The sequence below is a fragment of the Ceratotherium simum genome, chromosome 16 (genome assembly GCF_057802395.1).
Source record: "Ceratotherium simum simum isolate JZ-2026a chromosome 16, ASM5780239v1, whole genome shotgun sequence".
In the NCBI taxonomy this organism is placed as follows: domain Eukaryota; kingdom Metazoa; phylum Chordata; class Mammalia; order Perissodactyla; family Rhinocerotidae; genus Ceratotherium; species Ceratotherium simum.
The window spans coordinates 21,281,207-21,309,001 of NC_141915.1; the positions used below are offsets into that span (position 1 = coordinate 21,281,207).

The following is a 27,795-nucleotide window of genomic DNA, read 5'->3' on the forward strand; positions in this document are numbered from 1 at the left end:
AACGGTGGCAGCTCAGGGCTGTTGGGAGGTTTCTCAGAAGACGAGCTCCTCGTAGGCCGAGGGGTCAGTTTAGGTTTGCTTTGGGGAGAGAGGGGGCCTTGAAGGGCGTGGGCCCGGTGAGGGAGACATCAGAATGGGAAAGTGTTGTTGAAAAAGAGGCCGAAGCAGGAGAGGTTCTGGAGAAAAAGTCACCCCCGTTCACCCCCTGCTCAGCGCTGCCATTTGCTTTGAGCGGTAATTACAGCCCTTAATGTTTCTTCCTTGGCTTCTCATTAGCTCACATTGTCCACAAACAAACTCCTCGGCTCCCCTCACTCCCCCTTCCCTCTCCCAGTGGTTCCTTCTGGCTTTCCTGGTTCACCAATGGCAGCCCCATTGTTCTAGCCCCCCAGGTTCAGAACATCAGATCCTTAAAAAAAAACTCCCTGCCTTGGTCGGTGCACCTTAGAGACTCAGCCCCCAAGCAGCTCTTCCCTCTCCCTTCCTCCCCTAGCCCACTGGGCTGTAATTAGAGGATTATCTAATTTTCTCCCAGGAGGCCAGGGCCCTGGTCTTATTCCCTTTGTATTCTCAGCACCTCTGCCAGGGTCTGGCAAATAATGGACACTCGCAGTGTGTTGGCTGAATTGCACTCTTGAGCTGCTGCCAACTTAATCTTCCTAAAATGCTGCTCCAGTTAGAAGCCCCCACCACTTCTCCATCGCCCATGGAGCCAGGTCTAGCCTCTTCAGACTGGCACTCGAGCTTTCGCGACCTGGTTCTCACCCACCTGGCCATCCCCACTTTGTGCTCACCCAGGTAGTTGTTTCCAACACAGTCAGTGGCTTTCCTGTCTCTGTATCTTTGCTGCAGTGGTTCCCTCCACCCAGAAACGCTTCCACACTCTCTGCCCCAAAGCTGCCCCGTCTTTCAAGGCTCATCTCAACAACACGCCCCTGCACCTCCCAACTGAGTTTGACCTTTGGAATCTGAACTGCTCTCTCCCAGTCTCTTATCCTGTTCTGTGTTGATTTAGAGTGTCTTGATAGGAACTTTAAAAGAGGTTGTGGGTGTGGAGCGCTTACAAAATGAAGAACAGGGTATAAATGGCAAACAGCCCTTGCTTGCTGTCGTCTCTCACTAGCCCTGAGTTCTCTGAGGGCAGGGCCCATGTGCAGTCACCCCAAGGCATCTACAGGGGCCTGGCCCATGGCAGCCAATCAGTGAAAGTGAGTAGGCACCGTGCCCATTCCCTCCTTTGTCCCCAATATGGCACAGAATGGCTGGTCCTCAGGTTGTCTTCGGTTGAAATGGGACAAAAGCTATCAGATAGCCTGGCCACTCCCATCCCTCAAAGGTTTCAGGCCTTGGGCCCCAGGCCCCCTGTCCCACTGCCTGCTGGGGAGTGGGTTGTACCCCGTTGCAGATTCCCCTGGGGCCGAGAGGTGGAATGGGCTGGCTGGCGAGGCTGAGGCAACACCAGGCTGAGAGCAAAAGGTGAGAGTGTGGCCTCAGGTTCACAGAGGATGTTGGATGTCACAACTCATCTCCAAGTCCAGATGGCCAGTCTCCTTCCAGCAGGGGTCAGGGAAAGGGAAGCAATCTCCTGAAGAGAGGCTTCTGGTTAGAGGTCAGGAATTCTCTCCTAGGAGACTTTTGAAAACACTGTGGCCAAGGAGGGGTGAAATGTTCCTAAGGCAGACAGAGGAACAAGATACCCTTCTGGATACTTCTCAGATGCTCTCTCTCCCCTTTATTCTAACTGCTGCTGTCCTCATGACCTTTCGTTGAACAGCATCTCCTATCTCCCTATGCTCAGGCCAACCTCCCTTCTGTCTGTCTTCCACACCACAGCCCGAGGGATCTTTTTAAATATTACTGTCCTGCTCATAATCCTTCAATGGCTCCCCATTATCCTTACAGTAAAGTCCAAGCTCTTTTCTCATGAAACTCACAGCCCTTCAAACCCTCCCTTCAGGCTGGGCTCTTTATATTGGGCACATTGCTCCAATTTCCAGCCATGCCAAATTGCTTGTAGTTCCCCTCCCACACCTGCTACTTCACAAGCCCAGCCTCTGCCCATGCTCTTCCCTCTGCCTGGAATGCCTCCCCTCCAGCTTTCCCACTTTGCCTGGTCTGGGGGCATATCCTTTGGGAAGCCATCTTGGACCCACAGGGACCCCCTTCTTTGGGTTTCTACACCCCCAGGGCTTCCCTGGCTGTCACCCGCAATTAAACAGTTTTTGGAGGACAGGGTCTGGGTCTTGTCTACCTCTGTATTCCCAGAGCTCTGTCACTGGCACTTAGTAAGAGCTCAATAAATGTTCAAGGAACTGAACTGAGCCGGCTGAGGTTCCTTCCACCTGAGAGGATCACAGAGCTGGATGTGTTGATGAGAGCTGTCCTGGGACTGGAGAAGAGGCAGAATCCAAAGGGCAGCTGGGGTCAGAACACTGCCCAGGGCTCTGGACATCTCTGCAGAGTGGTCAACCCCGCTCTGAGTCTGTCTCCTCCCCCTCCCCTGGAACCACTCACTCACTGGCCCAGGTCTCCAGTCCCAAAGATCTAAGTCACACCCATGCCGCTCCTGGAAATGATATTGGGGGTTGGGGGGAGGCAGTGACACTGACCTCAGGGCCCCATGCCACCTCTGGTCCTTTTGGGCTTCTTTCCACAAAGGAGTCAGCCTCTCTTCTGTCCCCTGAAGGCTGTTTTCAAAATCACACCCTATGCCGACAGTTTTATTTACAAGGAAATCTTGGCAGGATCTTGACTTGTTAGTAGAGTAGGGATGGGAGGAGGGTGGTGAGAAACAAAAATAGTTGAAATGATGACACTTTCCGAAACTGAGATGAGAATTAGTGTCTGTAGCAAGCTCACCTAATTAGAGCGGAGTTAATTTCCTTCTGTCTGTTTAAGGAGAGCAGTCATTGTCGGGTGAGATGGTCACAGGTTGGATCCTGGGGCTGGGGTTATGTGTTTGCTTTATGGAGGTGAGAGCATTAATTGCAACTTGCACTATCGGAAGACAGCCTCGTTTCTGAGAGAGAGAGAGAGAGAGGAGCAAAGGCCAGTGAGTAGTGAGTGAGTGAGTGGCTTGTGGGAAGAGGAGGGAAGAGGACAGCCCTGGTGTGGGCTGGGGACTGACTGTGAGACATCACCAGGAATGAGTCCCTGAGCCTCCTGGGAGAGCTGAGCACCTGTCCCAGCCAGCCACAGGCACCGTTTACAGGCAGAGCCTCTGCTGGGGGAGACAGTCTCTCCTGGGAGGTCTTTCCTGCAGGGAAACAGCTCCAAATTTTTTCTTTCTAGATCTCCCGTTTCTTTGCTCTAACTTCATTCCTACTAGCTTTAGTTTCTTCACCTCCCCCCTCCCAGCTGGGGCACTTCCCTGGCCTTCCCTTTGTCAGCCTGGTCAAATGAAGCCAGGGCACCGTCCTAGAGCTCTGGGTGTAGGGAGAACAAGATTTAGGGTTCGGGGATTCCCCTATCTGACTTCTCCCATCTCTAAATTACTGGGCCTGCCTGGACCTCCCAGAATCTGAGACCAAAGCGAAGAGAGATTGAAAGCGTGGTCTCGGGATCCAGTCCTCCCAGCATTCCGCCCCCAACTGACTCCCAGTTAACCCCGACGTTGCCAACTTAGTGAAAACCTCGCCCCTGCCTCCGTGCATCTGCTGCCTCCAAGTGTTCGTTCACCCAGTAGGTCTCGGGAAGTGGGCACTGCACCCCCCGGCCTGGTGCGGAGAGACGCACCCGGACCTGGGGCGGAGACTGGTGCTGATGGGGCCGAGGACAGCGCAGAGCCATCCCAGCCACGGGCCGTGCAGCCGCTTCTCCGCCAACCCCGCCGCAGCCCCCCCCTCCCCCCGGCCGCGCCGCTCTGACCGATTTGGCCCGGATGGTGGCGCCCGGGGGTGGGGGGGGCGGGGGACGGCAGTCCCCGGGAGCAGCCCCGCCCCCGCCTGCGCGCCGCCCGCGAGGAGTCCGTGGGGAGGAGGAGACTCGGGCGCAGAGCGGGGGCCGCGGGAAGCGAGAAGGGAGCGCGGAGAGCTGCGGGGCCGGGGCCGGGGCCGGCCCAAGGGCGCCCTCGCCTCGGAGCCGGACGTGGGGGCCGGGGCGGAGGTCGAGGCGGGCGGGGCCGCGAGCGCGGAGAAGTTTGGCGGCGGAGGGGCCGGGTGTCCCGGGGTCGCGAGACAGCGGCGCGGGGGCCAGGGCCATGGGGGCTGGCGCGGGCTGCTGCGCTGGCGCGGAGGCGGCGTGGCGCGCACAGAGCCCCCCGAGCGGCGCGGACACCGCGGCGCAAAGTTAGGCCGGCGCCCCGGGACGAGCCCCGCAGCCGCTGGCCGCCTCTGGACGCCGCCTCGGCATGGGCGAGCACCCCAGCCCGAGCCCCGCAGTGGCCGCCTGCGCCGAGGCGGAGCGCATCGAGGAGCTGGAACCCGAGGCCGAGGAGCGGCCGCCCGCTGCGCCGGAGGACGTGAGTGCTCCCTCCCCCGCCCGGGCAAACTTTCTGGGGGGCACTAGGGGAGAGCTGCCCCCGTCTCGCCCCTCGGGGCAACTTGGAGGTTTCAAGGTGACGCGGGAGCGCCCCGGATTGGCCGGGTCCCCGCGGGCGGGAGGGGGCGGAGGGACCGGTCTCCCCCAAACGCGCGCGCCACCCGCCTCTCGGGCGCTCACGGCTTCCCTGCGGGACACAGCCGCCGCAGCTGCGCTGGGGACTTGTCGGCCGCCGGAGCCCCCTCTCCGCGGCTGGTGCAGTGCCCGGGACACGGCGTTTTCCCGCAGAGGCAGCCGCGTCACAGCAGTGGCTCCCCTCCCCTCCCGCTCGCGACCTGCGGGCTCTCCGAGCCCGGGGAAGGAGCGGGCGCCGCAGAGTCCCCGGAACCCGGCAGCGCAGACCGGTCTGGCGACCCCCTTCTTCGCTCCCGGATTAGCTCCCGCCCGGCACCTGCCCTGTCGCGACACTGATTGAAATTCAAGCTGGCCCTTGTCCCTGAACCCGGCTGGAGGAGGGAGAGGAGCACTGGGAACGGTTTTACCCCCAGAAAGGGGCTCAGGAGTCCCAGACCGCGTCGGTGCCAGCGACGGTCCCCTGGGCGAGCATGGGGAGGGGCTCCCCCCGAGGGCTTCCCTGCCATCTACTGCCCCAGTCTCCCTCTCTCCGGTCCTGGGAGCCATCGGTGGAGCGGGCACTGGGGAGCCCGGGGAGCTGGAGTTTCTTAAGATTCTCCCTCCCGAGGTTAACCTGCAAATAGTGGTGAAAAACTGGGCAGACACTTTGCCCCGTCCCTCTCTCAGGGTGGGAGATGGAAGTGAAGCCAGGCCCCCCAGCCTACCAAACCGAAGCCAGAAAGTCTGAATGGGCCCCGGGGGAGCTTAACATCTTCCCTCTCTTTGGCTCCCGTGGTTAAGCCTGTCACTTGCTTCTGGCCGCAAAGCCCTGGTAGAATCTCATGTACTCACCACTTAGACTCAGGCTTTGAAGAGACTGGGTGGGTTTCAGTGCGTTCGGGAGCCCTCTCCTCCCAAACTGCAGGCTAAATGCTAGTGCTTATGCAGGGGTGAGTTTTCCTGAGTAGACGTCTCCGGACCTGGCAGGTGGAGACGCCACAGCAGGTCTGGCGGAACTGCACTTGGGCATGCGTTCCCAGACCCGGGAGTAGACGTGGACGTAAGCTTTAGTTTTATTAGAAGTTATTAGAGGCCCTTGGACAGAATCGGATCCCTTTATCTAGTAATTGTTGAGACTCACCCTTGTTCTGCTCATCGCTCTGCCTACCTGTCTCAGAAAGAGGGCGACCCTCATTCCTCCCCCGGCCTGAGTTCCCTCCCTTTGCTCAGTGCAGACTCGTTTGGGGAGCTCTTCCCAGGTTTTCCCTGGTCTCTTGTGGTGGTTTCCTGAGCCTGGGCAGCAGCTGGGAGGCTAAGTCAGAAACATCAGGGGGCCACAGAGGCCTTGGTGATAAGTCTTTCTTTCTTTCTCTCCTCTTCTTCCTCTCCTGCATGGCCTCCCTCTCTACCAGCACTGGAAAGTCCTGTTTGATCAGGTATGTGAGCAGTTAAATCCCTCAAATCCTACCCCCCCCACCCCAGTCTTCCCCTTAATCAGTCTCCCTGCTTGCGTGGGCTTCCCTAGCTCTGCACTCCTGAGATGATGACGTGGGGAGGGGGTGTGGCTTAGTGTATCTCGGGGACTGAACGATACTGCTCTCCACGGCTCTCCAGGTTTCAGGAGTAGGCGGTGGGCTCCCCTGAGAGATCCTTCCCTCCCTCCTCCTCCCAACTCTGCTTCACCAGAGCTGGGTTTATACCATGCAGAAATTGGACAATACATATTGAAAGCCTGGGACGTTCTCTGCATGCCAGGGGATTGCAGTGAGGCTGGGGAGGTGGGGGAAGGGCCTAGGTTAACATCCCCTCTCCTCTTCTACCTCCATTATCAAAGATCCATGGCCACCCTGAAGTCAAATCCCTGCCATCCTTGGAGGGTGACTCACAATACGGGCTCTTTTGAAATCTGACTCTTCTTTAATTTTGCAGCAGGAATTGGGGAGTTATAGAAAATAGGATGTGATTGTTTGCAATGCCTAGAGTCCAGGTGTGGGGAATGGAGTTGGGAGTGCCAGCTGTAGAATGTGGAGATGGACAGCTGACCTTCAGCAAGGAAATCGTTCTTTTCTTGGTTGGGTACTCGTGTTGAGTGCTGTTGTGTAATTCCTTCTCCCAGCCCAGTCCACGATGCAGGAGTGGAGGCAGGAGATGTCTCAGTGGGTGGGAATCATGAGCACTGCAGTCCTGGGGTCAGAATGATTGTGCCATAAAGTTTGTGCAACTTGAAGAGAACAGTCTGTTCGGGCCAGAGGGAATGTGTTGGGTTGGAGAGGGACATAGAGCTGAAAAAGTAGCTTGGACCAGACCTTATCCTCTTGTAGGCAGGGAAAGCCTTTGAAAGTTTTTCAGCAGGTTTGTTACAGGATCCAACCAATGCTTTGGGAAGATCCTGTGTGATAGTGGGATGGAGGTGAGGTGGATTGCAGGAGCCTACCACAGTGAATAGACACAAGCACCTTGACTTGAAAGATGACAGTAAGAATGGAAAGGAAGAGGGACATGGCGATGGGAAAATTGGAAGATCTTTCTAGACCTGAATAGATGAGGTGAACCACATATATAACTTGGAGATTCTGAACCTAGGAGAAAAGGAAAAGTCAGGGTGGGAGGTTGGCAAAAATGACAACTTTGGTTTTAAACAAGTTCACTTTGAGGAGCCAGCTAAATGTAGATGCCCAAGTAGGACTGAAGACATGGAATTGCAGCTTGAAAGACATGGTGGTCCTGGGGTGGGAATTTGGGGGTGTCATCCACATTAACACAAGGCCTGGCTGTGGTTTGAGGAGCGTCTCAAACCACATGTAGTGCATCTCTCCCTCTGCTCCCGAGTGCCACCCACTCTCCCTCTGGCTCCTAAGAGTACAGCAGCTGCTGGCCTGATGCCCTGAGGCAGGAGGGAGACGCCTGCTGCCACTGATACCACGACCAGCAAGCTGCCAGCCCCTCACACCTCCTGCCAGATTTAGAATCAGAACCTAGAACAAAGTGTATCAGTCTTTTTCTCTCTGTCTTTCTCATTTGATTAATTTCCTTTGCCAGTCCCTGTGTATGTGTTTATATTTTAAAACGAACTATTTGGGTGAATAGAAGCAAACTTTTAGTAGGAAGAATTTGGAACTGGAGGGAGCAGAGAGAATGTGTGGCACGTAATCTTAGTGAGTCGTCTGTGAAATCCAGTTTCTCCTACTGGAGGGAAATCCTGGATGTCACAAAGAGCATCCCTTTGCTTCTGGGAAGGCCCACCCAGAAACCATTTCCGACAGACAAAATTAATTCTAGGAAAGAAACTCTCCAAACTTACTGTGGACAATTTTTTTTTTTTTTTTTTTTTTTTTTTTTGCTGAGAAAGATTCGCCCTGAGCTAACATCTGTTGCCAATCTTCCTCTTTTTTTTTTTTTTCTTTCTTTCTTTTTCCCTCCCCAAAGCCCCAGGACGTAGTTGTATATTCTGGTTGTAAGTCTTTCTAGTTCTTTTATGTGAGCCGCTGCCACAGCATGGCTACTGACAGACGAGTGGTGTGGTTCCTCGACTAGGAACCAAGCCTGGGCTGCCGAAGCAGTGAAAGCGCCGAACTTTAACCAATAGGCCGTCAGGGCTGGCTCTGGACAAACAATTTTTTCTCACAATAGCTTCTGCCTTACGTCTCCTCCCCATCCCTCAGGTGGCATTAGAAGCCCATTTCTGTCTTCTTCCTTCCTAACGGTGCTTTGCATTTAAGGAGAGCTGCTCGTGAGCAGGGCTTGCCCTCTGGCAGATATCCAGTCCTTCTGTGTTCGTTCCCCCTCCTTTGTGCAGCCCGGCCTGCCTCATTCCCCTGATAGGGCTGAATGAAGAGTAGATATGAAGCTTTCCAAATGGACACACAGCTTCAGAAGGATGCCAGGTTATTCAGAAAGCTGAAGTGTTGTATCCTCCCTGCTCTTCCTCTGGGCCTGCTTAAAGGTAGGGTTTGGTGATTGGTGAACTTGGTGCACTTAGGAAAGAACATTTGGCTGGGGATTGCAGGCAGCCTCCCCACCATTTCATACAGAAATAGACCGCCCTGATGGGTCAAACTGTGGTGAATGGGGCTGGCTTCACACCACACCTGTCCGAGTCCCTGCAAGCTGATGTGATCCCGGAGTTGACCTTCCAGAGGTCAGTAGGATGGGAGGCTGGTCCCAGTCAGTCCTCCTTCCCTCCTGGGGAACCAGTGGTCACCTGGTTTCAAACTGGGATCTGCTGGGACCTTTGCCCAGGTGTTAGGGATGGAATTGGACCGGTCCCTCCATGCTGTCTGATTCTTCAACATGTAGAGTAGTTTTGACCCAGCGTGAAGCTAATGGGATCCCAAGGCTAGAAGCCACTACCTTGGCATTTTCGTCCTGTGTGGCCGCCCCTCAACTAAATGGTCAGGATACCTTTTGTGGGAGTTGGAGGTGAAGAAAACAGGTGACTGCAGTCCCTTGGAAGTTTACCCAGCCCCCCGGCATTCTGGGCATTTGTCTCATCTGCTCAAGCAGGGGTGTAGCCTGCCAGCCCTCCTCACCCTTTCCCCAATTCTTCCCCATAGGTTCCAGAAGTTACAGCAGCAGAAACCTGAAGATCTTCACTTCAAGCCCCAGATGCCCCATGTATTTGTTTCCCATTTGAACTTCTGCTTGAGGGAATTGTCTTTTCATGTCTTTGGGATCTTAATGATTTTCCTAAATATTAGATTTTAAAGTTACCATAAGTATTAATCTGCTGTTGTAGCGTAATACCGTAGTAAAAGTGTCATTTTTCTATAGTTACATCTGTTGGGCTTTTCCTTCCTGATTCCATCTATTGCTTTGGACCTAGCTTTCCTCCCTCTTCAGCTCTCATAAATATGAGCTTCTATTTCCTACTACTTTTTCTATGATTTAAAAAAAGTCACATCCCTTTACTCCATCTAGATCTTATTCCTATCCAGTTATGCCAGCATCATTTATTAAGAAATCTTTTAGGGGCTGGCCTGGTGGTGCAAGTGGTTAATAACACGCGCGTGCTCCGCTTCCGCGGCCTGGAGTTCGCAGGTTCGGATCCCGGGCGTGCACCAACACACCACTTGTCAGGCCATGCTGTGGCGGCGTCCCATGTAAAGTGGAGGAAGATGGGCACAGATATTAGCTCAGGGCCAATCTTCCTCACCAAAACAAAACAAAAGAAAAAACTTTCCTTTATACATTGAGAAATTTTATCATTTGGTTGGTTTTTATATGTGGTTGGGTTTATTTGTGATTTCTGATCTATTCCACTGATATTTACAATTTTGCCCGAGTAATGGACCCTTAGTTACTGCTTTATATTTGTTCCCTTGGTTTCCTACAGGCTCCTCTTCTTCAGGTTGCGCTTTGATAGTCTCACTCTCAGTCCCTTCCTGAACTCCAGGGAGGTGCCCTCAAGCACCCGAGGTCGCATAGCGGGTCAGAGGCAGCTGTGGGGCTCGAGCCCTGTGAACCCATAAAGGGCTTCTGGGGTTGGGAGAATGTCTTCAAGATCTGCAAATGTTTAGTGAGCAAAAGGGTTTAGAACAGAGTTCCGTTAAGTCGACAAAGCACAATTGCTTTCAAGATCAAACAAGCAAGAAGGAAAACAGAGAATTGAAAGTGACTTGATTGTGTCTCTTTTTTTCCCTTCCCTCTGAAAGCATGCATTTCCCAGATCCAAAAAAGAGACCCTAACTTTGCTGATCTCCCAGAAGGAAAGTGGACACGCATTGACTATCCCACTGAAATTATAAATGTGCTATGACCAGAACATGGGGCTGCTTAGGTGGGCTGCTGGGGACAGAACCCTGGGTTTGGAGTCAGATAGACCTGGGTTCAAGCCTTACTGACTTTGTGATTCGGGACTAGTGACGTTAGCTCTCTGAGCCTCAATTTCCTCATCTATAAAATGGGGACAATCATCTTTAACTCCAGGGGCGACTGGGGGAATTAAATGGAAGTAGAAGCTCTCTTCACACTGTCTGATACCCGGAGGATGTTTGACAGCTGTCTCTTGACTGGGAATCAGAATTTGCTGGGAAGAAGCGGAGGGCCACTCCTGAGATCCAGGCCTGCACAGAGAAGGTGGTGCCTCTCTAAACCAGCTCCTTCCCACTCCAGCCTCCTGGAGGAAGAGCCACTTCTGAGCACAGGGGATTTTTCTGCTTGCTTTCCCCAGTGTCTCCCCTGCCCAGCCCCCTTCCCTCCATCCTGAGAGTCTTCCCTTGGCCTGACCCTGAAGCCCACCTCATTTGCAGTCCTTCCGCAAGCTGGCTTAGGGGGTTCTGGTTGTTGAAAAGAGGTTCAGATGAGACTGCTGAATGGATTAATGAGGAGCTGCAGAGAAAACACGTGCCCAGAGACAGGGGCGTTGGCGGCAGTCCCCAGAACACACAGTTACCTGCAGAGAGGGGCTCCCAGAGAGGGACAAAGCCATGGGCTTCACTAGAGCCCTTGCCCGGGCTCTGCACCTCCAACCCCTTCTCAAGTGGCCTCCACTCCAGGGCCCTGGAGGCTGTGGACTTCCCTCTACCACAAAGCCGGCTTGCTTACCCTGTTCTGGCCCCACTGGCCCCCTCAATCATCCTGAATTAACCCTTTTATCCCTGACCACTCACAGAAATGCATTTAATAGCAGTTGAGCAATGGGGCCAAGGGATCTGAGATTGTGTGCTGCCTGGCTGCTGCCAGACACGTAACGGGTCCGCACATGTTCCTGCCAAGGACAAGTCGAACTGCAGCCGGGCACGCGTTGTCTTGGGTTCAAATGTCCTCTCCAGGAGCACCCTGACCATGGCGCTGCCTCGCTCATGTCAGCCCCTCTGGGGTTGCTGCCACCTCGAGGACTATGGATTATTAGAAGGTTGGTGGAAGAATTTTGTCCAGTCTGCTCATTTTGCAAATGAGGAAACAGAGGGCGGCGACTTTCTGAGGTCACTTGGTGCAGTAGTGTCAGAGCTGGGACTGGAGCCCAGGCCTGCTCCTTCTCTGACCTGCGTTCCTGTCACGAGGCCTTGCAGACTTCCATTTGCTTCCTTGGCGCCCTGAGTGACTAAGGCAGTGGCGAGGACACACATCTGGCTTGAGTCCCAGTCTCCTCCTGGGGCAATGGGCAAGCCAAGTAACCTCTCCAGGCCTCACTTTTCTCATCTGTAAGCTGCCTAGAATGATACCCTGTCCTCCGGGTTGTTGTGAGGTCTATGAGATAGTGTGTATATATAGTGAGCACCTGATAAATATGGTGGTTGTTATGTTACTGGAATTTAAAGACAGTAACACTGTTTCCAGAATAACCTCTGACATGGGGCCGGCCTGGTGGCATAGTAGTTTAAGTTCATACACTCCACTTTGGCAGCCCAGGGTTCACAGGTTCGAATCCCAGGCACGGACCGACGCACCGCTCATCAAGGCATGCTGTGGTGGCATCCCACATACAAAACAGAGGAAGATAGGGGGCCGACCTGGTGGTGTAGTGATTAAGTTCATGCGCTCCACTTCGGTGGCCCGAGGGTCCGCAGGTTCGGATCCCAGACGTGGACCTACGCACTGCTTATCCAGCCATGCTGTGGCAGCGTCCCATATAAAGTAGAGGAAGATGAGCACAGATGTTAGCTCAGGGACAATCTTCCTCAGCAAAAAAACAAGATTGGCAATAGATGGTAGCTCAGGGCCAATCTTCCTCACCAAAAAAAGAAATAAAATAAAATCTATATTAAAAAAAAAATCTCTGACATGTCATAGTTCTAGGTCTTGAATCAAAGTGTCCAGATCCTCAATCTGGGGTTCCTTCCACCCTATCAAGCTGACTTCTTTAGGGTAGCATTTGGAAAACCACATTCCCCGTGAACTTTCCACAGAGAAAAGAGAGAAGTTTTTGGACAAAGGCTGCCTGGAGGAGTGTTGATTCCCAGAGTTTGCCCTCTACTCGCCGGTTTGTCTGCCTGCATGGCAGAGGGTGAAGGGTGAGAACGAGGTGTCAGGCCACATGTGACCAGGGGCCAGAGCGGGCCTCCTCTGCTTGGTGTTCTGATTTGGCAATTCCTGCTGGGCCTCTAGGCAGTGGTCAGCAGTGAGATTAGGCCCAGGGCACTATCCTGTGTTATGAAAATGAGTCAATGTGTGTCTTGAGTTGCGAACAACTAGGGGAAGCCGCTGCCCCGTCCCAGCTGTTTTGAAGCAAGGTACAGGTTTGAGTCGGAAAGTATTTCTTTGAGAGAGCAAACATTGAGTGTCTACTGCATGCGTATACGTCCATCGTCTTGTTTTGATCTCTCAATAGCCCTGTGAGGTGAGTGGTGCTATCCCCTCTTTACAGAGGAAGAAACCGAGGCCCAAGGGGGTGGGGCTTGCTCAAAGCCCCTGAGGGGGCAAATGAGGACCCTCTGCAGAGGGAGTTGTGTGTGTTTGTGCACAAGGCTCCTGGGTGGCTTCTGAGACAGGGCAGAGGGCCTCAGGAGGTGAAGAGGTTTGGTGACCCTTTATCCTGCCCACCCTGCTCCTGGTCAGAGGTCTGCATCCCACTCCCCTCCTCCTCCTTAGGTCTCTCAGTGCTCTCTCTTCTCTAGGGAACCAGAGGGACCCTTTGGTGGCTTTCAGGAGAAGCAGCAGGAGGAAATAGATTTAGGCTGAAGGGGGAGGGATGGGGCAGACGTAAGACCCCCTTCCCTGCTAGCACCCATTCCCACCTCACCCTGCCTATGGCTCCCCCGGGACTCCTGGCTTTATGGCTGTGACTTGGCTTCAGTCCCCAGTCCCCAGGCAGCAGGCGTGACGGCTGGGCCTGGATGAGTCAGCATGGTTATGTCTGCTGCTGGGGACCCAAGGGGCCTGCCTCTGAGTCACAACCGCCAGCTGCCCGCTCCTAGTCTATGCACCTCCAAGGCCCTCTGTGGGGGGAGAAGCAGGGACTTTCAGGGGGCTCTCTCAGGGTGGAGAGGGACAGGGCCTGGTGGAAAGAGGCAGCCCCCACCCCTCACTGCCCACTGAACTCCAGCTTCCTGTATTCCGGGGAAAGTCTAAGAGTTCCTCTTTCCCACTGCCCAGGTGCTGAGAAAGCTGGGTAGTTTTCTGGAAATATGCCGATTGTCCAGCGGCTCAGCCTGGATTCAGGCCAGGATGCCTGCTTCTCTGCTGAGGGAAGGTCTTCCAGCTCCCTAATCAGCCTGCCAGCCTCGGATCCTGGGGTTCAGCTATTTGACTTATGGGGAGAGAGGATGCTCAGGAACCTGACTGGGGGCTTCTGGGAGAAGCCCCCCAAGAGGGATGAGCTGCCTCCCCCAGAGCCTATGGTGGCAGCTGAAAGAACAGAAAGAGTATACCTGGGAATCCTAGAATTACTGAAGCTTCCCCAGCTGTCCGGGGCCTGGCCTGGCCAAACTCCAGGGGAGCACAAGGGCCGCTCGTGCTTCCATTTGGGGAGACCCGAGGACAGGAGGGGTCAGAACCTGGTTTTTAGGAACCGTTCTCTCTTCTTCCCTGGGCGGCTTGAGGTCTCTGAAAATCCACTTCTAGCCCAGCTTGGAGCAGGCCAGATGGTGCCCTGTTCTACTCACTGGGAGTGCCTTTGGGCAGGTTTGTCTCTGTGTACCTCAGTTTCCCTATCTGTTAAATGGGACTGAGCACACTTACTCTAGGGTTGGTATGAGAATAAAAGCAATAAAATATTTATAAAAATCAGTATTTCAGAGTCGGGGAAAAAGTCAGGGGAAAGGTGTGAGGTGGTTTTCTCTGTGGGATGAATTAGCATCCTCATTTACAAAGGAGAACTGGAAGAGAAAGCTGCTACTCTCATAACCTCGCCCCCTGACCTCGGCAGCTGCAGGCCTGGACCTAATTTATGGGGCTGTAAATATCCCTGAATGGGCCAGAGTTCCCTGGTGGGCTCTGGCTGTTGGGTGGGGACAGCTCTGCTGAGCATAAACCCCTGGGCAGTCTCATTAATTCTGCTCTGTTAAGAAGCCGGGTAATGATGCAAGGAGCCAGCAGATGAGCCATAGTCACCCCCCAGGTGGGGAGGGGCAGCCTCCTGCACCTTCCCCTGCCCCAGCATGCACGCCCTGTGGTCATTTCCCAGGGCTTATTCTGCCTGATTGGACAGAGAGGCGATAGTGGGGCTGGAGATAGGAGCCTTCCTTAGATTCCAGGTCCCAACCTTCCGGACCTGAGAGGTCTTCACCAGGATGGCACCCCAGGTGCTGCCTGTGGGGTCTTTGAAATTGTCCACACCCCTCACTGAGGTCCTGGGCCTCTCTAGATCAAGGAGAGGGAGAGGGTCCTCCTGGGAGGGAGAGGGGAATTCAAGTGCTGGGAGCAGGGACCAGACGTGTAATTGTCCTGGAAATGCAGTTTGTGCAAATCACACATATATAATAGATATAAAATAGACGTGTCCCTTTCTTCTTTCTCTTAGGCTTTGCTGCTGCTGGGTAAATGCTGAATGAAGCCTTGGCCAGGCTGCTGGCCTGCCTAGGGGAGGGGAGAAGTGGTGCTGCTGTCCTGGGTGCTGAGCAGGCAGATTCCCAGCTCCCGCGGGGTTTGTTCCCTGCGAGCTCAGCTCAGCGGCCCATGAGGCTGGTCACTGATTCCACAGCCTCTCCTGGGGCCTGGCATCCCCCTCACCCCACTGGCTGGAGCCTGGATCTAGCCGACTTCTAACTTTGCTGGAGGACTCCAGGCAAAGCGTCAGCTGCCTTGAGGGCCACTCACGAGATGGGCGTGACAGGCTGGTTCAGGACTACTGAACCAAAACCAGGGGCCAGACTTCACAAAAGGGAAAATTGACTCTACTGTGGACTCATGCGTTTTTCCCAAAGAGTGTTCCATGGAGTGTTGCTGTGAAAAATCCTCTGATCAAAGATCCAGTAAGTTTGGGAAATGCTGGGCTGAACAAAATCAGACAGCTTTCTCCACTGTAAGACCTTGCAGAGCCCTTAATATGGTTTTATGCATCATGCCCTTCCAAAAGGGTTTCCCAAACTCATGGGACCACAGAACACTTATTTCATATGCCATTGTGAGCCTGGTGTTCCACAAAACACACATTGGGAAACCTGAGCCAGTTACATTTCATATAACTGAACGGGACAGAGGAATCAGAAAGAGCAAGGTTGGGGCAGCCACCCCCTGTGGAGGAACCCTGGACTTTTCCCATCTTGACCACTAACTCGCTCTGTGACCTTGAGCTAGTTTCTTTTGCTCTCTGCACCTGTTTCCCCATCTGTAAAATGAGGATGGTGGTCGATCCTTAGTAAATATTTGTGAAATGAACGACTGAGAGGATTGGACTGGGGTCTCTCGAATACTTTTTAGCCACAGCATCCTAATGATGGGAGGGTGCAGCCTCTGGGCCCCCCTGCTTGGATGTGAATCCATCTGTACCAACTACCAGCTGTTCAAACTTGGCCAACTCAGCTCTCAATGCCTCGTTTTTCTCCTCTGTAAAATGGAGCTCATAACAGTATCTACCTCATAGGGTTGTGTTGTTATCTTCCAAATTGGGACCATTTTGAGGGTGGAAGGGGCACTGTTAATAATCACGCTCAGACAATAGGTATAAACCAGGACTGTCCCAGGCAAACCAGGACAGAGGGTGACCTGAGGTTTCAGTGAGTAGTGCCTGACACCTAGCAGGCGTCCTCCATGCATAGCTCGTATTGTATTGTTCAACCAGTAGTATGTAGAAAGCTAGTACATAAAACAGCTCGTAGTGGGGCTGCTCTGGCTGAGGAGGGATGGGGGGTTGCTGAGCAACCCCCTCCCCACCCCTCTGGGCCTTGGAGTTCCTACAGCCCTTAGGACTCTGCGGAGCAATTTGAAAACCATCAAGGTTCCTTTCAGCGATCCTGGACCATGATTTATGATTCCCTGACCTGCTGCCCCTCTCCCCAGTGTCACCAGGTCCCTCTGACAGCACAGACCTCACCTCCCATGTGAGCTGACTCATCCTGGTCTCGAATTTCCCATCAGCCCTTGGACTGAGCAAGGATGCACAGTAGAAGATCAGCTGCCCCCATGGGGTCTATGGGTTGTGGATTTCTCTTCCCCCAACCTCCCATTTGCATATGGTGTGCTTACCTGTGCAGGTGTGGGGATGGACCCCCTTACACATCCCTGAGAAGGGAGAGTTCCTACCACATGATTGATGGAGAAACTGAGGCAGTGTGGTTAAATGATCTGCCCAAGATGGCACAGCAGCTGGGGCGGGGCTCCTTCCAGAACTCTCCCCCGACTCCTTGCCTCAGAGACAGGGAATGATCCCTAGGTGGCAACAATACAGAGAGAATTTGGTGGGTCTTTTACCAGCCTAGGCTATAAGTGCGCCAGGAAGGGGTCTAGGATGGGAGATGGGATATATGACAGAGCTTGTGTGGGGCCCCAGGCTGGAGAACACTAGTGACCTAGAGGATTAAGGGGCCAGAGGGCTGGGTGTTGGTGGGATTAAACGTCCCCACGGAGCCTCTCGAAGCTTTTTTCAAGGGCAAGGCAGCTGGGCGGGAGCTGTGGGAGGCTCACTCCCTGCTCTGTGCCTTTCTCTTCCCTCTGCCGCCAGCATCCTCCACTCAAGCTGAATGTGGACTTGCCCCCCGCCCTCCCTCCCTCCACGGCTCTGGGCCCTATTCAGGAGGCAGCTGCGAGGATGCTCCCCACTCCTGGCTCCCCGCTGGGCCCCTGCCTGCAGCTCATTCACAGCCACATTCCTCCAGCTGCCCCCACCATCCCCAAACCAGCCCTAGTCAGGCTGCCTCAAACCTGCCCAACCCAAACATCATTCCAAGAGCACCCCACTGCCCAAAGTGGGTGAATCCAGGGATGGGGCACCCAAGAGGGGGAGCTTTGGGGCCTTCAGCACATTATTAACAAGGAAATTGCATTTGTAGGGTTTGTTTCCCCAAAAGCTCCAAACCGTGGTCCTAGTTCAATCTCATCCCCCAAAGCTGGCCTTGAAGGAGGCCCAAAGGCAGGACGTGCCCAGAAGGGCCAGCCAAGCCCCCAGGGCAGGGGTGCTCCCTGCTTTGCTTTGAATGAGGCAAGTGGAGGTGGTCACCGAGCCTCTGTGGCCTTGGGCCTTGGAGAGCACTGCCCGCCCTGCGTTTGCTTCAACTCCCCACAACCCGAGGGGATGCTCTCCCGGCCTCATAGATGAGGCAATTATAGCGTGAGATGTTTACCCTAAATTACATAAACCCGTTAATGGCCAAGACAAGCATGGGATTTTGCCTTGTTCCTCGCAGCCTCCTTTAGAAGCTCTCAGCTTCTGTCTGGGGCAGTGAGACCACCTCTCTCCTGCCTCTGCACACGTCCTCTCTCTGGCTCTTTCTCTCTGTTGCTTTTTCCTTTTGTCTCCCTCTCTCTACCTCACTCTGCCTCCCGCCTGCCCCCGTGCCCCATGCCCACTATCAGCCTCTGCTCTTGCCCTCATCTTCCCAGGTGGGGGTGGGGGGGAGTTGGGGGAGTCCTGTGTACATTTGTGGAGCCCAGGCAGCCAGCCCCTTCCCTGCCTCTCCCTCTCCCCTAGTCACTCTGCTTCATCCCTGAGGCCTCATTGTTAGGGTGGCGATGACCTCCCATTGTCTGGACTGTCTGGCCCTGGCATGAAAGGTAGAGTTTTGGCAGAGAAGGGAGGCTCGGCCTGATTCCAGCTCATTCTCTGCAGTCTGGAGCCTGTAATGTGCTTGGGGCAGGACTGGCAGGCCATGTTGGGGGGTGGGGGCTTGAGGAGCACAGGGCAGCCCCTGTCACTAGGACAACAGCAGGGAGCCTGGAGGGGGAGGGAAAGGGAGGGAGCAGGTGGTTCTTTGTCTGGAGCTGGAATGAGGGAGAGGGGCCCTTGCCTGATCCCAGCCCCTCCAGCCCACTGCCCTCCCAAGCCTCTGAGGCAGCCCCTGGGAGGGGATTGGCGTCCCTACTCCCAGCCAATGCAAGGCCACTGGGCTTCCTCCCCCAGGCTGAGGCTGGAGAGACTCCATGCTGAGTGGCAGACCACTGCCCCCCTGCAGTGCTCACTGGGGATTTTCCCAGGACTCGCGGCTGCTTCTCAACCCCCGTGCCCACCTCTACCCCCCCATCTGCCCACCCATCACCAGGGCCATGTGGGACCAGGCAGGGCCAGGCTGTGGGGATGGGAGGTGTCCCAAGCACCAGAGAAGGAGACCCTCCCTGGCTGCCATGGCCACTTTCCCTCTCTGGCCTTCACTTGCCTATCTGAGCACTAAGGCGATCAGAACTGTTGCTGTTTGAGGCTCTTTCCGGCTCTAAAAATCTGTTTAGAGTAGGCCTGGGAGACTCCTAGAGCCCTCATCTCTCCCAGGCCCGCACTCCCCTCTTTGATCCTTAAATATCGCTCCTGAGCAGCAGAGCCACCCCTGGAGGCTGAGGGTCGGTGACAAGCAGCAGTGGTGGAGAGGCAGCGCTGAGCTGTCTGGGGTGGAATCCCGCCTCCGCCGCTTGCCAGGCACGTCACTTCTGTGCTCATTTTCCCGTGCCTCTATTTCCTCATCTGTAATATGGGGAAAATAATAGGACCTGCTTCATAAGGCCATTGTAGGAGGTCAAAGAAATTTTATATACATAAAGTGCTTAGAACAGTATTTGGCAAATATTAGGTCTTTTTATTCTTAAAGATCCTTATGGAGCAGGGGGTAGGCGAGTCTCCTGAAATACTGATCCTGTGAACCAAATAGGTGTCATCCCTGAATCCTGGTGTTTTGGTTTGAGGTTAGAGGGACACATGCCGATTTGTAAATACGCCTCGTAGAGATGTCCTCTCGCATTAAGTTCTGGGGAGAGTTGAAATATGACTTGTGACTCTCGGCCGTTTCTCTTGGTTTGTCTTAGAAATGCTGCACACAGAATCGGCCTTCCTAAAATAGTCTTCACTGACCTTATCTAGAAAAGGGGGAAACGTGGGTTTGGTCTTCCGGGCTCCCTTGTCATGCACGGACGTCCGCAATGTCTGTTTGCCTTTTAGAATCTGAGCAACCCACCGCAGCGTCTCCAGGCGCAGTGAATTCGCGTGGGGAAGCGCTTTGTGAACAGGAGAGCTCTTCGCCTCCAGGAGAGCCGGGTCGAGTCATTTTCTAGCAGGGTGTATGTTGGTGGGGGTCGGGGGCATGGGTGGGTTCTGTGAGGAAGGAGGGGCTATGGGAGACGGACAGAAAGGTTATGGGCTTCTCTGGGAGAGATGGATAAGATCCTTTTCTAAGTGAACCAATAAGACTTTCCCTGCAAAATGAGTACCCATCTCTTCATCTGAACATCCACTATTTATTCACCCAACAAATCTTTATCGAATGTCGATTATGCCGGGCTGTGTACTAAGCCCCTGGGATAAGTTGTGACACCAACCGGCAGGCCAGGGAGGAGGCGAAAGTAGACGATGAGAGATCATGCGGGATGGAGGTCGGAGGGATGTCTGCCAAAGTGCAGGGGGACAGCCAGAGCAGACTGTGTGTGCGGGGAGCCTGCCCAGAGACGGACATCTGAGTAGTTGGAAAGGGTGAGTCTCCCAGGGAGACCGGGGGAAAGGAAATCCTCGGGAGAAGGACCCACAGTGAAAAGGTGCGGAGGGCAAAAGGGCAGTGTCAACGAACAAACAGAAACCAGAGCTCAGTGTCTTCGGGGAGCCCTGCCCAGCCCTGTGTGCCTGGGTGTGTTGGTGTGGGAGGCTGTGAGTGGGGCATAGAAAAGGGGCTGACAGCCAGATGCAGAAGGACTTGCAAGGCTGTGCTCCCTGCTCCCCGGGGCCCTGGAACATTCCCCACTGGAGTCCCTCTGGCCCAGGCCCAGGAGTCCCTCGTCTCCCTCCCCTCATTGCCTTTCCACTCCTGCTTTCCTCTGGTCCAGGGTCAGGAGTAAGGGCGGAGAGGAGGGAGGTTAACCTCTCTGAGCCTCAGTTTCCTTCTCCGCACACGAGATGGTTGGGTTGGGTGATCTCAAAGGTCTCCAGGGCTTTCTAGGGTTTTAAGTGGTTATCCATGCCCTATTTGGATGTTTCCCATGAGGGCCTTGGAAGCATCCCAGACACCGCCTGGGCCTCTCCTGGCAGAGAGCTGGGGACAGGAGCTGGCGAGCGGTGATGGAGATGGGGCACCTAAGGAGTGCTGAGAGGGGGGTGGAGCCCCCCTGACCCCGCTGCTGTCTGTGCTTCTCCCTCAGTTTGACCCTGGGAACACGGGCTACATCAGCACAGGCAAGTTCCGGAGCCTTCTGGAGAGCCACAGCTCCAAGCTGGACCCGCACAAAAGGGAAGTGCTCCTGGCTCTCGCCGACAGCCATGCGGATGGGCAGATCTGCTACCAGGATTTTGTCAACCTGGTGAGCGCTCTGGGACCCTTGCCACTGGGAGGGGTCTGTTTGGGGGTTGTGGCTTAGAGGACCCTTTTGGACAATTAAAGGGATCTGCTGGCCCACAGCATTGAGAAAGTCCAGGCTCCAGCAGTTGAAAGAATACCACCAAGGACCTGGTTTCTCTTTGTCCCTCAGTTCTGCCTTCTGCAGTGTCAGCGCATCCTCAAAGAAGCCCCTGACAATTCCAGACCCTCCCATTGTGACAGCAAAGTGGCTGCAGCTGTTCCAGCCCTCACACCCTCAGGCTTCACCACGCAGGGGAAGAGAGGGACACTTCTTGTGGCAGCTCCCGCACAAGGTGTGGGATTTCCTTCCTCCCGTTGGCCTAGATAGGGTCAGTGGGGTGTGTTAATTGACTCAAACCAATCACTGCCCACCCCTGTAGCTGGGAGTGGGGTCAGTTCCATCAAAATGAAGGGGCTGGGAGCGGGAGGTAGGAGGTTATTGTTGGCAGGAGAGGAGCTGGGGAGTGGATGTTGGAAGGGTCAGGCCAGGCCTCTCTGGGAGCAGTGGGGCCCATGAGTTAAGGCCAAAGTTCACTGGACCTGCTTGCAGATGTCTTGGGTTGTCAGAAGGGCTGGAGACAAGAGGCTCATGACTCCTGCCCAGTGGTTTGGTGAGGATTTCCTCCTCACTGGGGGTTACCACTGTGCTATTACGGGGGCTACTGTGGCAGGATTGCAGTGGGGTTCAGTGGGGTTAAGCAGGAAGCTTCCCACCATGGAGTGGATGGGACATCAGTAGAAGCTGCGTGAACTAGCAGGATGAACACAAGGCCGAGGTGTCCACTCGTTTTCCCTGTTGGTGAAGTAGAGACAGTTGCTTCTCTGTCACCCACGGAGGGGGCGAGAGGGAAATGGCTGGTGTGACGTTCCCCAGTCTCCTAGAATTCAAAGGCATTAGTGATGGGGGCCAGCACCGCGCATACCTGTCATGGGCCAGGTGAGCTCTCTGATGTGGAGCCCCAGGCTTTGGAGTTGTTTTAAGTGCCTCTTGGCGGAGGGCCTGCCTTTGCCCAGGGGTCAGCGTGATTGCGGGGAGCAGCTGTAGCGCCTTGATGGACGAAGGAATCTACTGCTGTTCAGAGTGGACCAGGGAGCAGACCTCCTGGAGGCGGGGGGCAGAGCTGAGCTGAGTGGAGCGGGTTGGAGACAGTTGGGATTCATGGGCTGGGCGGTGAAGGTGAGCCCTGTGACTTGGAGCCCAGCAGTGCCACCGAAGACCAGGCCATTAGTTTGAACCTACATAGACTCATCCGCAGCCCAGTACCAGCATGTCTGCTGTGTGCCCTGCCCAGTCTCGGGGCAGAGTGAGGGTGTGGCCGGGCCGGTGACATGCTTCTCTCCCATCAGGGACCCATAGGATCTTCTGTGTGAACTCACAGCAGCAGGTTACTTGTTACCGTCAGGATTTCTCTGTTCAAGTTCTGAGGTGGAGCTGCCAGCCGTGGGTGGGATTCCTGTGAGCAGGGCTGCCCTGGAGACTGGACTGAGAGGCAGCTCACTGGGGGGAGCCCTGGGTGGGGCACGGAGCTCACGGCCTGGAGTGAGGCAGACCTGGGTCCTGCTCTTGGCTTTGCCTTTGCCACTCACAGGGAAAGATCCTCTGAGCCTGGGTTTTCCCATTTGTAAAATGAAACCAAAGGATACCCTCTTCAGAGTTGTTGCAAGAATTAAACAAGAGGAAGTACTTGAAAGTTTTTGTTGTCTCTAAAGTTCTTCCACCAGGTAAACTCCTCTGCATCCTTTGTGAGTCCTTCCCCACCCCAACCCAGGCAGAACAAACCAACCTTATCCAGGGACCGGCCCCATGGCATAACAGTTAAGTGCGCGCACGCCACTGCTGGTGGCCCAGGTTCGGATCCCGGGCGCACACCGACGCACTGCTTGTCAAGCCATGCTGTGGCAGCGTCCCATATAAAGTGGAGGAAGATGGGCACGGATGTTAGCTCAGGGCCGTCTTCGTTAGCAAAAAGAGGAGGATTGACATGGATGTTAGTTCAGGGCTGATCTTCCTCACACACACACAAAAAAACAAACAAAAACCAACCTTATCCAGAGCCCCCACAGTGCTTTGTCCAGGCCTGTGTTATAGCACAGACCATGTTGCATTACAGCCAAGTGGCGAGGGTTGTCGTGTATGGGTGTACAGGTTGTGTACTGTACAAGGATGCCTGGCAGGGGGATGAATAGGGACTGAAATCTGGCCTGGGCTTTGCTCACCAAGGCCTGGAATGGGTGCATCCACCTGGAAGAAGAGGCTCCCTTATCTAATTGGCACAAAAGCGCCATATAATCTAGTGTGGACTCGGGAGTGGAGCAGATATGGATTTGAATCCTGACTCTGTGATTTACTAACTATGGGTCCTTGAGAAAATTACTTACCCTCTCCAAGCTCTGGTCCCCATTTTTGTAACGTGGGGATAGTGTTATGCACCAAATAACTAAAAGGACATCTTCTTTTGCTGCTGTTTACACATCTGTCTCTTCTTGGTTTTTTTTTTTTTTTTTTTTGTGAGGAGATCAGCCGTGTGCTAACATCCGCCAATCCTCCTCTTTTTTTGCTGAGGAAGATGGCCCTGGGCTAACATCTGTGCCCATCTTCCTCCACTTTATATGGGACGCCGCCACAGCATGGCTTGCCAAGCAGTGCGTCGGTGCGCGCCCGGGATCCGAACCAGCGAACCCCGGGCCGCCGCAGCGGAGCGCGCGCACTTAACCGCTTGCGCCACCGGGCCGGTCCCGATCTGTCTCTTCTTGTAAGCTCCGTGAGGCCTGAGACCATAGTTGCTACTGTGCCCAGCACAGTTCTAGGCATGTCAAGGGTGCAGGCGAATGGTGAGTGTGTGTGTGCCCTGCTTCTCCTGTGCTCACGCCGAGCCCGTCCCCACCACAGGTCTTCAGGGTGAGGCCATTGGTATGTTTGTGAGTTTGTGTGCGTTGCACGCCCGTGTGCATGTACACACTCCGGAATTGGGACAGAGGATGGTAAGAGTGGCTACAAAATAATTTAATGATGTGGTTCTGTCTTGGGCTTCCAGTGTACATGGAGCCCCAAGCTCTGCCTGCATTTACAGAACTCCTGAGCCACTAAGAACCAGACCCAAACTTTGTAGGCTTGGAGGGGATGAGAATAGGGAATCGTTGGAAAGGGTTCATCCAGGAAGGCCTGCTGGAGGAGGTGAGCTTTAAACTAGAGTTTGAAAGTGAGAAACAGCAGAAGCCAGGAGTGGGGAAGGGGCACTGCAGATGGAGGCTCGTACCACCTGGGAGGTCTGAACGCAGATCCTCCCCAGCTACCTTCCCCCGACAGGGGTTCAAAGCCCTGTGCCTTGGTCTGGCCTGGTTCACTTCGCCAGCCCTCTCTGGGCTCCTGCCTTCAGGGTTAGCCTAATGTCCACTACTGGGTCCATAGCCCCCAGAATACATTGATAAACCCCAGCTACCATGGAACAACGATCTGGGCACACTGTGGGCTCTGGCGTTGGGAGAGCTATGTCTCTAGGACATCTCCCCACAAGAAGGGTCTAGAGTATGGTCATGGAGGGCAGGTGAGAGGTGGTGGAGGCTTCGGGAGGCTGGAAGTCAGCAAGGCCGTCTCTAGTCTCTAGGAGTCAGGCTGACCGCTGGGTAAGGCAGCCAGGGCTCTTGTGAGGATGTGTCAGGGCAGCTTCAGGCTGCCAACAGCAGGGTCAGTCCTCAGGCAGGACTCTACAAACAGTCCCGAGGTGGCCGAGCGTCACAGGCCCCTTGAAGCACGCAGGAGCGCTGACCTTCCACAGGCACAGCTTTGGGTTCTGGTTCTGGGGACCTCTCTCCAAACTCGCCTGTCTAACCAAGAGCTGCCCACCTCTTCCTGAGCTAGTGTGTCTGAGGACGCTAACTCCTACTCATCCCTCAGTTCTCACTCAGATATCACCTCCTCTAGGAATACCTCCCTGACCACCTTGGGACTGGGTTGGGCTCCCCCATGTGCTCCTATAGGAGCCTTCACTCTGAACCATGACTGCTGGTTACTTCTCTGTCCCGAGCACCACTGCATCCCCATGTCTGGCAATGTGCCTGACACTTAGTAGTTGCTCAGTGAATTGGATGGATGGATGATGGATGGGTGGGAGGAAGGAAGGTAAAGGGAATATGAATACAGGCTCTGGAGCCTTACTGGGTTTGAACTTGATGGGTCCCCCAGACTCTCTCTGCTTTGGTTTCCTCATTTAGTAGAATTGAGATATTCGTAGTCCTTATCTAACAGGTAGACTAGTTATATCGAATGAGCCAGAGTGTGAAGAGCGTAGAACAATCCCTGACATGTAAGAGCTCGGTGAATATTGCTTCTTGTTAACTATTAGAGAAGAAAGAGAAAAGCGGGATCAGGCCCGGTTGGTGTAGGGAGTGTGCTGGCGGAGAGAAATGGGGCAGGCTCCCCTGAGACGGCAGTTCTGACCATCTCCCCCACCCTGTTTCCTGTGCAGATGAGCAACAAGCGGTCCAACAGCTTCCGCCAGGCCATCCTGCAGGGGAACCGCCGGCTCCGAAGCAAGGCCCTGCTGGAGGAGAAAGGGCTGAACCTGTCGCAGCGACTGATCCGCCACGTGGCCTACGAGACCCTGCCCCGGGAGATTGACCGCAAGTGGTACTACGACAGCTATACCTGCTGCCCCCCGCCCTGGTTCATGATCACAGTCACACTGCTGGAGGCAAGGACAAGGGTGGGGAAGGGGCTGCTCAGCCTTGCGGGGTGGGGGGGAGGGCATGGGGAGAGGTGCCAGGAGGAGAGCTGAGATCAGGAGGGGAAGGGTGGCATCTTCGCCACCAAAAAGTGATGGTTGAGGAGCAAAGAGCAATTGTCATTGCAAGTCAGGCCCTGTTACAGTGCATACAAATGTTATAACCCCTGGACCACAAAGATATTACAAAGATTATTACATCAAGCAATATTGGCTGCAGCAAAATCCCCATAGGACCACCCCCACCAAAAACAACAGCTGCAAAAACAATGTAATAAGTTCATTGAGGTGGCGGATTTAGCCAGGCTAACTCATTGAAATCAATTTATTGTAGTTCCTCCCCGCTGAGTAACGCGGACAAGTCATTTGCTCCCCTGGAACTCCATCTTCCACCTGTGAAGTAGGAATAACCAGACTTGCCTCCTTCTCCCAGAGGACTCCTCTGTTTAGAGCGAGAGAGTGGCTGGCTGTGCTTTCTGAACAAAAAAGCATCACACAAATACACAGGGTAGGGAGGGTTTATGAACAGGTGAATGTGGGCTTCACGTATTCTGAAAGAACATTCTCCCCTTAGGGACTCCTCCGTCCCTATTGTTATTCTAAAAGTCTCCTGCTTGTGCGACAGAACCCAAAGGTGCTTCAGTGCCTGTGTGTGAGGAACTCCGAATTCTTTTGGCTGTTCAGCCCAAGAACCTGGGAGCCCCCCCCGACCCCGCCCCTGAATGGATGTTTGGCTTCCCATTGGTATTTTATAATCTCCCCCATTTCTCTTCCAGAGCGTCGGGCCTAATTACCACCCAGCATATGTTCTTGTAAAGTCCCTGTCGAATCAAATGACAGGATCGTTAAGCTTCATGGCATCCTCCTCCTCCTTCTTTTCTAAGTCAGAATATCTGGTCTGCAGGCCAGAGCTCCTCTGTTTGTTGTTATGGCTTCATCCAAGTACATGTTGCAGTTGTGACTGTGCTGAGATATTCTTGGACTCGTTCTCCAAACGCTTACTGTGTTGGTCTATTTATTAATGTCTATTTGAGGACCAATAATAATGAGCTGCCTTGGAAGCTGTATTTGCTGCCAGGCCACCCGCATTGTGTTAGGTGGACAGAACGGCTCCCCAGAGAGCACAGGGAGTCCAGCTGCCGGGGGCCTGAGCCATTCCCAGGCTCAGCCCAGGAGGTCTTCACCCGACACTGTTCCAGCTGTGCTCACTGGGTGCATGCTGGGCACGTGGCTGGCTCTTCGTGTATTTTATCACTTTCAAACCTCACGACCACCCTGGAGCTGTAGGCATTGGTATCCCCATTTCCAGATGGGGAAACCAAGGATGAGAAAATTCAAATAATTTGCCCAGGGTCATCCAGAGGAGCCAGATTTTGTGTCCAGGTTGGTTTCAAATTTCCAGAAAGCTCAGCTGTGTAAACTCGAACCACCAATCTAGAAGAAACTGGAAAGTGCTGAAATAACTGTTTGAAAGTCCTTGGACTAAAGCCCAAGGCTTTTGTTTTACATAGAATTCTAGTAATCTGGTTTTCTGATTCTATAACGGAGAGAAAATAGAAGGGGCATGGTGGGAAGCTACTGGAAGGGGCCCACTGCCAGCCAGCAATAGGAAGTAAGAAGCTAGTTGTAGTACCTGGTTAGCTGACAACCTGGCAGTATGGGAGAGGACAAAAGAAAATTTAAAAGCAGACCTGAATCTTAAAGAAACACAAGAATTTGGGACCGTTTAGTTAGTGTAGGAGCGAAAACCCCCATCAATTGCTAGAGAAGACATCAGTGCTGTAGCCCAGATCAATACCTGAGGCATCCTTCAGAGGTTATGCATATGCTCTGATTAAGAACATAGGGACATGAGTGATGCATTTTAGAGAGTTTCAAAAAAAAAAAAAAAGTTAAAATAAATACCCTTTTAGGGCTTAAACAAGTATGCTTCAGTCATCTGCACAATCAGCGTGTATGGAGTGTTGGTGAGGAGGCAGAGAAATTGGAATTGTGCACTGCTGGTGGGAATGAAAAATGGTGCAGCCACTATGGGAAACAGTATGGCGGTTCCTCAGGAAGTTAAACATAGAACTACCATATGACCCAGCAATTCCACTTCTGGGTATACACCCAAAAGAATTGAAAGCAGGGGCTCAAAG

The 27,795-nt window shown here is 54.0% G+C and overlaps 1 protein-coding gene across 5 annotated transcripts in view; it reads left to right on the forward strand.

The window, feature by feature from the left end:
* The first annotated feature begins 4,033 nt into the window (after window positions 1-4,033).
* The window catches only part of RHBDL3 (rhomboid like 3), a 48,161-nt gene continuing 24,399 nt past the window's right edge, over window positions 4,034-27,795 (forward strand). For 3 of the 5 annotated variants that reach the window (XM_004441895.3, XM_087440781.1, XM_014796396.2), the window contains exons 1-4: window positions 4,034-4,459; window positions 6,006-6,029; window positions 20,737-20,895; window positions 25,400-25,624. In XM_004441895.3, the coding sequence (XP_004441952.1) occupies window positions 4,349-4,459; window positions 6,006-6,029; window positions 20,737-20,895; window positions 25,400-25,624 (519 nt within the window). In that variant the 5' untranslated portion in view covers window positions 4,034-4,348. The remainder of the gene's footprint in view (window positions 4,460-6,005; window positions 6,030-20,736; window positions 20,896-25,399; window positions 25,625-27,795) is intronic. The other 2 variants (XM_087440782.1, XM_087440783.1) reach the window with 2 other exon arrangements.